The sequence below is a fragment of the Melanostigma gelatinosum genome (assembly GCF_949748355.1).
Source record: "Melanostigma gelatinosum genome assembly, chromosome: 8".
Classification (NCBI taxonomy): domain Eukaryota; kingdom Metazoa; phylum Chordata; class Actinopteri; order Perciformes; family Zoarcidae; genus Melanostigma; species Melanostigma gelatinosum.
This window is the reverse complement of record NC_136641.1, coordinates 2,197,463-2,207,137: the sequence shown is the minus strand read 5'-3', so window position 1 is coordinate 2,207,137 and position 9,675 is coordinate 2,197,463. Positions and strand designations below refer to the sequence as shown.

The 9,675-nt window shown below is 42.3% G+C and overlaps 1 protein-coding gene across 2 annotated transcripts in view; it reads left to right on the top strand.

Moving 5' to 3' along the window:
• Positions 1–7,869: 7,869 nt before the first annotated feature.
• LOC306781091 (polyhomeotic-like protein 2) overlaps positions 7,870–9,675 on the top strand; it is a 6,851-nt gene continuing 5,045 nt past the window's right edge. The window contains exons 1-3 of one of the 2 annotated variants that reach the window (XM_079273774.1): positions 7,870–7,989; positions 8,925–9,093; positions 9,370–9,448. In XM_079273774.1, the coding sequence (XP_079129900.1) occupies positions 8,950–9,093; positions 9,370–9,448 (223 nt within the window). In that variant the 5' untranslated portion in view covers positions 7,870–7,989; positions 8,925–8,949. Of the gene's footprint in view, positions 7,990–8,016; positions 8,106–8,924; positions 9,094–9,369; positions 9,449–9,675 lie in introns of those variants that run through there. The other variant, XM_079273775.1, reaches the window with a different exon arrangement.

Sequence of the window (9,675 nt, the reverse complement as noted above, 5' to 3'; positions counted from 1 at the left end):
GGTGACTGCTCTGTGTTAGTTCTTCTGGACCTCAGTTCTGCATTTGACACTGTTGACCATAACATCCTGATTACAGTAAGAGGCTACATGATTGGGTTGGCATATCTGGCATAGCGTTAGACTGGTTTACATCTTACCTCAATGACAGAAGTTTCAATGTCTCTGTGGGTGACTTTGTGTCTGTTACCTCTCCACTGTCATGTGGCGTACCGCAGGGCTCGGTTCTGGGGCCTCTGTTATTTTCCCTTTATCTTTTTATCTTTGGGACCGATTATAAAAAGTTATAATGTGTCCTATCATTTATATGCAGATGATATCCAACTCCATCTGTCATTCAAACCCAGCGAGGCATTCACATTAACTAGGCTCCTGGACTGTGTCAATGCCATCAGAGACTGGACGGCAGAAAACTGCTTACAACTCAACGACTCTAAGACGGAGGTCCTAGTTATTGCTCCAGATGAGTTTGTCCCCATGATCAGGCAGATTATTCGTCCACTCTCCTCTGCTGCCCATTGCAACCTGCGCAATCTAGGGATTTTCTTTGATCGATCCATGTCGTTTGACCCCCATGTTAAGCAGCTGTCCAGATCATATTTCTTCCATCTAAGAAATATCAGTAAACTAAGATCTGTAGTATCAACACCTGATTTAGAGATGATCATACACACATTTATCTCTTCACGCATTGACTACTGTAACTCACTTTTCACATCACTCAGTGTATCTGCTCTCAACCGTCTGCAGGTCATCCAAAACGCTGCCGCCAGATTACTCACCAGGACAAATCGACGGTCTCACATCACCCCCGTACTCCGTTCTCTCCACTGGCTCCCTGTAGCATTTAGGATACACTTCAAAATTCTCACCATCACTTACAGAGCACTTCACGGTCAGGCTCCGACTTATGTAGCTGATCTACTTCGCCCCTATTCACCCGCCCGCACTCTCAGGTCAAACGCTCTCGGCCTTCTGTCAGTCCCACGCACACGATTTAAGACCCGTGGTGACCGAGCCTTTGAGGCAGTGGCCCCGAGGCTCTGGAATGCTCTGCCTGCAACTCTACGCCTCGCAGATACTGTGAATACTTTTAAGAACCAGCTCAAAACCCACCTTTTTAGGCTGGCGTTTGAGTAAAAGCCCATGTCCTAGACCTGCTCTTAAAATATGTTTTAATTGTTATTCTCTTATTTTTATTTTTTATTTCATTAAATTTTATTCTGTGTATGTAATTTATTGACCCTAGGGTCACATTGTGGTTTTTTATGTTTTTTAAATTTCTGCTGTTAAGCACTTTGTGATGTCATGTCTGTGAAAAGCGCTCTTTAAATAAATTTCATTCATTCATTCAAGTATTAGTAGAAGTATTAGTAGCATTAGAATAAGTACTAGTTGTAGCAGTAATGATATTTGTAGTAGCAGTAGACATTGTAGTAGTAGTAGAAGTATTATTAGTAGTAGAAGTATTAGTAATTGGAAGAAGTAGTAGTATCAGTCGTCGTAGTAATAGCTATAGTAGTGGTCGTAGTATTTAATATAACAGTAGTAGTAGAAGAAGTAGTAGTAGTAGTAATAGTAAAGTCAGTTTTTGAAGTAGCAGTAATAGCAGTAGTAGTAGTACTAGTAGCAGTAGTACTAATAGCTGTAGTAGTATTAGTACTGGTAGTAGCAGGAATAGCAGTAGTAGTAGTAGCAGTTGTAGTATAAGTAATAGTAGTAGTGGTAGTAATAATATTGATGGTAGCAGTAATAGCAGTAGTAGCAGTAGTAATAGTAGCAACAGCAAAAGTTGCAGTAGTAGTAGCAGTAGTAGTCGTAGTAATACTAGAAATATTAGCAGTAGAAGTAGTAGTTGTCGCAGTATTAGTAAGAGCATACATTATTTCAACAAAAAAGCCTAATTTTGAGCTTAATGTTAAAATACAGTTAATCCATGAGGCTTTTATTTTGAAAGGGTGGGGGAGAGAGGGGGAGAGGAGACATAATCTTAATGTTTGACACACATAAACAGAGTTTATTAAATGACAGGCTTCATCACAAGCATTTCAGTTAGAATTAATTTTGTGGGGCTTTTATTTAAAAATGGGGTGTGTGTTCGGGAGGGGGGAGTCCTCTTAAAATCTCTAAGATCTGAATGACTGTATGAGAGCGAGAGACACAGACAGAGAGAGAGAGGAGAGAGAATGAATGTGAGAGACAGACAGAGAGAGAGAGGAGAGAGAATAAGTGTGAGAGACACAGAGAGAGAGAGAGAGAGAGAATAAGTGTGAGAGACACAGACAGAGAGAGAGAGAGAGAGAGAGAATAAGTGTGAGAGACACTTAACAACATTCCAACAATAATGTGCAATATCTCTTCATGAAATCTAGTGAAAGAGAGGTATTAAGTAAATGGAAATGCTCAAGTACAACACAAGTACCTGATTGAGTAAGTGTACTTATTTTACTTTCCACCACTGTACAAATATCAACTAATTATCTGGCACTGGTCACAATATGTCCAAAAAAGAAGAAGGATTTATTTAACTTGATCAACAATAAGAGACAAAAGCATCAATAGAACAAGTAAATAAAATTGTCAGGACATAATAAGCTAAACAGAATTGATATTTTCCATCTTTAATTTTCATTTTTTTTGTCTTGCTCGTCACTTTGTCTGTACCATACAGATCTTCAAAACTTGTTTTACAGATTTTATTTCAAGATCTGTTAAAAAATAAGCCGTGGTCCTATTCAGTAAAAGCTGAATAGGACCCCCCCCCACACACACACACACACAGAGTGCTTTTGGTACAGCTGCTTCCAACCTCTTCATTAATAAGCCAGATGCAATTTTCACCCAAATAACTTGTTTTATCTCCTGATGAATATGGAACAGGCCAATTATAGGTAATTACGCCAACAATAGCAACAAAGGCAGCAAACACACACATTCATTCATCATGTTTACAGATCTTGCAGAGGTAGCTGCTCTTTGCAGCAGCACCCCACAGCCCTCGCCCCCACAGCCCTCGCAACATTATGAGGTCTGAATTCGTTTGGTTGAATGTTAGAAGTGAATGGGGAGGAGCGTGGAGGGGAAAGGTTATTGTCTTATCTGTCTTCAACAGTGTTGTCTGTTTCTACCATTTGCCTTTAAGGTTTGCATATGTATTGCAGTTGTTTTTATCATGCCTTGTTGCATGGACATTAAAAGCAAAACAATGTTATATTATCAGCAGCTGTTGCAGTCTTTTTTAACAATCAACAGGTCCATCAACACTTTAACACCTTGGGGTTTGTTATTCATGGAAAGAAAGAGGGAGCACAACAAAAAGTTGTTTTCATAGTCACAAGTAAGTCTTGGCTAAGAAATCCAGATTAAAGTACCAAGTCAGAGCCGATAAATTCCAAGTCAAGAGCAACAGGTCTAGGTCAAGTCCCAAAGCCAATTCCCAAGTCCAAATCAACAAGTTCCTGGTCAAGTCCCAAATCCAAATCAACAAGTTCAAGGTCATGCCCCAAGTCCAAACAAACAAGTCCAGAGTTGAGTACCAAAGTCACCACCAACAAGTCCAAATAGCTTTGGCCAGGGTGAGAGGTGTCTCTGATGCACCCTCCACAGTAACCTTTTGTTTTGGGTAGTAGCCTAAATGGTAGGGAGTAGAGTACCGTGATGCACTGGGCAGCTTTTCCACCCTCTGCAGTGCTTTCTGGTACCATACTGAGATGCAATTGTTAAGCTGGTGAGCTTTCTTGTTGAAGTGTTGAGGGTCAAAGAGACCATCGAAGTGTTCTGTATCCCCGACCAGAAGGAAGTGTTTAGGTGGTGATCAGTGTCATTTGATATTGTGAGTGCTAGGCGTGAGATGGTTCTCGAGACAGTGAGTGTGATGCTGAGAAGCTTGTTTTTGGTGAAGAAGCAGAGGACAGTATACAGCGGGACTGGTTGAATTATGCTTTTGTAGAGCAACAACAGGGGGTGGGAGGCAGCAGACTGTGCTCCTAGCTTACGGATGACATGAATTCAAAAAGCAATACTACTCTTTCACCTCCCAGCCAAGATTTACCCTGCACCTCCAGGGATCAAACTAATGACCTGCTTTTCCAAGAAGTATTGAGCTCTACTTCCAATCCAAGCTTTGCCCACCTCAGGCTGGTTATTTGACCTATGCCCAAAGTCCTGCGATTTAACATCTGTTCGCAATCAACTCGGGGAAACTTGGCTCTTTCACTATTATTTTTGCTGATACATCCTAAATTTAAGAGAGCATTGTTGCCCCAAGCGCTTGCTATTTTTTCACGTTGCTGTAGAAAGAACCAGACTACATCTTACAAGCTCAGTCATCCCTACAAGATTTCAGTCGGGAAGTCAGCCCCTAGGGATCATTGGAGCCTGGCAACAGGAATTGAAGATAAACAACAAAACATGATAATTCAACTGCATAACCAGTTTGTCATCTCAAAAATATTTTGAACTGGTTTTGGTAAATAGTTAGTGAGAAAAGTGATGTTTCCAAAATAGCTTCCTTATTTGCAATGACCAATCAGTGAGTAGCACATTGGTCCATTCAGGTGTGAAAAGGGTTTTAGCACTCTCAATCATCTAGTTTATAACCTGTACTTGAGCCATACACAATGAGATAAATAAATTCACTCTTTGCAATTGCACCAACCTTCTCATAGCTCTCTGCCTCGACATGTTTATGCCGGCGGAGCTGCTTGGCGACTGACTTGGGTAACATTTGGTGCAGCAGATCCTCAGCCAACTGCCTTTGGCGCTTCAGGTCCTCTGTCTTCTCCTTCAAGCTTTGGGCGTAATTCTGTATCCACTCGGTCATCTGCTTGAATGAGACCATCACTACCGGGTAGATGAGGCAGGCTATGGACAGCAGGCAGACCCTCATACTGAGGCCCGAAGACACGGATCGAGACGCCAACCTGAGAGCTGGCACCGCACGATCAAACAAGCACTTCTGAGTGTATGTCAGAGCCTGAATTCCAGTGTGAGACCCCGACAGAAGCTCTGTCCCTGCTCCAGAGATCAGCCAAAGACTTGTGTCAAAAATATAAGAATGTTTTACATGCTGGCTTGAGTTTAACTTGAGGTCTATGTTCTCTACCCAGCAGTCATTCAGTTGTTCCGTCATAACTCTGGCAAAGCCAAGGTAGCTTAGTACATAAGTCCACTTATACTGGAAGTCAGTGTGAGTTGCCTTGTGGGGGAAGTCCATCAACTGATGGTTGAGCTCTATGAATTGTATCAGTAGTCTTGCAGACAGTACATCTCTCCAGTTTGAATTCAGTTTGACTTTGATTAAAGTATCTTCTACGGTACCCCAGATGTCAAGAAGTCTTCCGATGGCCAGGGAGTAAGCAGAGGTACCATTTTCACTTGTGCCATTTGTATCCATAGAAGTATTTAGAAATCCTTGAACGCTCCACCTCAACTCTTGGCAATATCCAGCCAACTCAACACTACAAGGGATCCCATGGCCATTGCTTTGAACTGCCATTTCACCACAGAGATGCCCGAACACAGGAAACAAAATCTCTGAAAAACTTGCCTCCAATGTCTCATTGCCCATGTCTTTGGTGAATAAATGTCTCATCTTTTGAAGCTTACTGACGTGTTGCAGGATAGCTATCGTCCTGCATGAAGTAAGCTCATTGTAAGCAGCCTCTGTTGTGTGCAGCAGGTCAAAGCTGGAGCTGAGGTCTATGGATACAGAGCCAAGCAGTGCGAGGAAAGAGAGGATGCAGGCTGTCAAAATCCGCCAAACAGAGCGACTACTGCCAGACAGGGAAAATATGGAGCACCTGGAAAAGCAGGAACATAACAGATAAATTACTGAAGGAGGCTTAAGTCGTCCAAACATGTACAAAGACAAAACTGCATAGTTTCTCACCTTCACACCTGGCAATGACATGAAGTGAAAATATTTGTCGCATTGTTGGTTTTTACAAAAAAATGTCAGATGCATACCCCCAATGACAACATGAAAATGTGTGTGGGGAGGGGGGGTTTCCATGGCTCCTTATTATGTGCTAAAATAGTTACGAAGTGATGCGCCGGACTACAAAGATGGGTGCATAAACGGGCGACGGATGTACATGTAAGTCTAAATGCCTGCGTGATGTGTTCACACCTGTGCAGATGATGATCGAGCCACAACTAAAGTCAGCTCGGTCATACATTTAGGGCCGCACAAGTTCAAACCGTGCAAATCCTCACAGGCATGGGCAGATGACGACATATGGACACAGAATAGTCTGTGCTTAAGAGGGAGCAATTTAGTAACAAATGGTTGGACAATGGTCACCTTCCTTTTTGTAAAAGCAGACATGGCCGGTTATCAAGAAACACAGATATGGGATGACAAGCTACATATTTTAAGAGCTTGATCTTAAAAAAGAAAATAAAAATAAATTGTCACTGATTAATTCAATTAATTTTTTTTAAAGAATGATGTCTCATCTTTACACAACTTTATCACAACTAGATTTTGTCAAATCAAAGCTCAACCAGCAGCTGAAACAGTAGATTAGGTTTGTTCCAGTGAATTGAAACTTTCTGGGACAGTTTTGTGAGTCTCACCTGCACAGCTGACAGTCGCTGTCCGCATCCTGCTGCGCCCACGGAGCGACCCTCCTCTTCTTTATGAACCTTCTTTGAAGGGAGGCCGGGGACAGGGTCCCAGAAGCTAAACACTCTTTTGTCATCAAGTCCAGCGATGACATGAGACTCGTGCTGCAGTTAGGCTACTCTCTCTGACGGTGGCCTCACAGGACAGGGTCATTGCAGAGGACCGCATTGACGAGTGGTCCCGCTTCTAGATGTCAGTGGAGGTTCCAAGTCTGCAGCAGCGTCTTCTCAACTTCCGGTTGTACACTTCAAAATAAACGTTTTTAAATTAATCATAAGGACAGTGTTCAGTCGTCAACATGGCTGTACATGTGCCAGATACAGTTATAAATAGTGTACGATTTAACCTAATTTAATGTAATACTCAAATGTTGACACTGTGTCTGAGGTTTGTTTGTTCATCTTTAAATTGCATTTCAATTGTTTGTGTTTTGAACATATCGTGAAAAAAGACATGTATTTGCATAACAAATGTAAATAGGCTACAGTACAGAATTATTTATTGAATGAACACTATTAATATGGGTTTCATGTGTATAATTTGCACACCTCGGTTTTTTTTATGCCAGTTCAAAGCTGACTTTCTCATTTCGTACGGAATGTATCATCTTTAATGAACTTCACTGCTACTTAAAAGTGAACAGTATTTAACAGTGTTTATCAACTTTAATATATTGGTCTAAATTTGTAATTGGAAGCTCATTTGTACAGTGTCCTCAGCCTGGACTTATTTAGTTATTATTTAGCCTCTTATTTAGTTCCCGTACAGCTGTCAGACAGACCAGACTGCTTTCCACTTACTAGGTTAATGCTAGTAGTGTGTTAATGTAGTCAACGTTCGAAGCCACGATAATACCAGACCAGAACACGATGCTTTCAGAATAAAGGCATGACACTGGACTGGAAGCACCAGGCGCCCAGTGCAAATTTAGGAAACTAAAACCAGGTCCGCCTCTAAAGTCCACGAATCCGCTTACTAGCTTTTATATCCGAAGCTTTCAATCGTAAAATAACTGCCGATTCCTTCAGTTAAATATTTTAACTGGCTTCTTTCAAACTACGTTCAAGAATAAACGTTAGTGGTGCTAGTCGAAATTGATGCAGAAAAAGAAACAAATATCGTTATCCATATAGGCTTTTATTCTGAAGGTTGTTGCCGGAAATCCTTCCAGTGAACCACACACGCACGCGACCAGAGGATTGTTGTGTCTGCTGCTGGAATCAGGAGAAAGCTGAAGCATAGTGAGGATATGAAGCAGTTGCTAACTTTGGGTGTCCTTGTGTAAGTTCACCCGCGGCTTGTTGAGCTGCTCGGACAGCGTTACAAGTGGCGGACCGGCTCCTCGCCGTTTTGGCGGAGGGAGTGTAAGTAAATGAACGCGTTGTTTGGAGCCGTTTAAACAAAGACTTTTTCTTCCCTCTAACGTTACCGAGCGGAGCGCCTCTTTTCTCACCGATTCAGAGGTGGTCCGTCTGTAGAAGTAAGCAAACTACTCTGAAGTCTTTCTTCTTTTAAACGGGGCATGGACGCGTGGACTTTAATGCTGTGTAGTTACGTTCGTTTAATTCATTCACACATTCAAACTAGCCAATCCAAGTAACCACTGGGCTACATCGATTTGATACAAGGCGTTCCAGCTAGACAACGTGATCGTTGTTGTGTATCGCAGATATTGAATCAGTCTTTTCTCGTTTAACAATCACAGCTTGATATTGAACCGATGGGTTTCCACAACAACAATGTAGCGTTACACACAATGTGATCATTTATTGGCACATTTAAGGAATTTGACTCATGAATTAGACTTTTTCATTGCTCTCAATGTACTTACACATAAACAGACAAAACAGCTGAGAACAAGGACAACAAAGTGGAACAAATGAGGGCAAAGAGTAGACCGAGCTGTTCAACACCAGTGATCCCAGTGCGGAGAGAATGACACGCCAGACTGCATTCACATGGGGGGCCACACTTTAAATTGGTATGCATTCAACTTGTACAACTGAATCCCCATGGCTAAGTGCAAGAAGACAACTTGTTGCAAGTGCAAAGTCAGCAACTTACAAAACAACTTTAACCACTTTTACCAAATAAAAAATGGTTCTCAAAGAGTTAAAAAAAACACCTGTTATATATATATATATCAAGCAAGCTGATACTAGTGCGTATGCCAAAACACTGGGCAACAGTAAACGGCTGTGTTCGCATTGCATTCTTTGTGTGTTTGATCAGCAGCAGTGGGGGCCTGGTCCCAGGTCCACGTGGCTTGACGGGTTTGCCTTGCTGCTTGTGTTGACAGGTAAGGGGCGGCCTGTGCTCCAGTCATGACCTCTGGGAATGGGAACACTAACAGCAACAGCAGCCGACACAATGGAGAGAGCAAACCGGCCCAGGCCTTAGTCAAGTCCCACATCCTCACCCATCTGATAGAGGGCTTCGTTATCCAGGAGGGGGCTGAGCCTTTCCCCGTGAGTACCGCAGCCCTGCACGTGTCCTTCTCTAATGTCCCAGTACACAGAATCAGATCATCACATGACAGACAGGGACGGTAGTCAGAGACCTGTGAGTCGGCTGTCTGTAGTAGCCGCTCTCAACCGTCTCCACCCATTGCTTTTGTGTTTTCTGCAGATAAAGACACAAAAACAACTTTTCATAGCAATCTATCCTTGAGCTCTCGGTCACTTTGTTTTGTTTTCTGCAACAGTATCAGCTGGTATGATGAAGTGTGTTTTGTCTGTCTGCAGGTGGAACGTCCATCTTTCTCCATCGAGAGCCTAAGGAGACACACTGCAGACTCAAAGATGGACGGCCTCTCAGCAAAAGGTAAAGCTATTGTAAAATAGTGTATTGTATGTACATTGAGAGCGGAGTGGGAACCGGAGACAAATACCATGTATGCGTACGCATACATGGCCAATAAAGCTGATTCTGATTACTGTGTCTTTATTAGTTATTGGTATTATTAGTTACTAGTATTAAGTACAGTGATCATGTGAACAGACACAAACTTATCAAAAGTCTCTCCAGCTGTTATCAGCGCCGCCGTCATC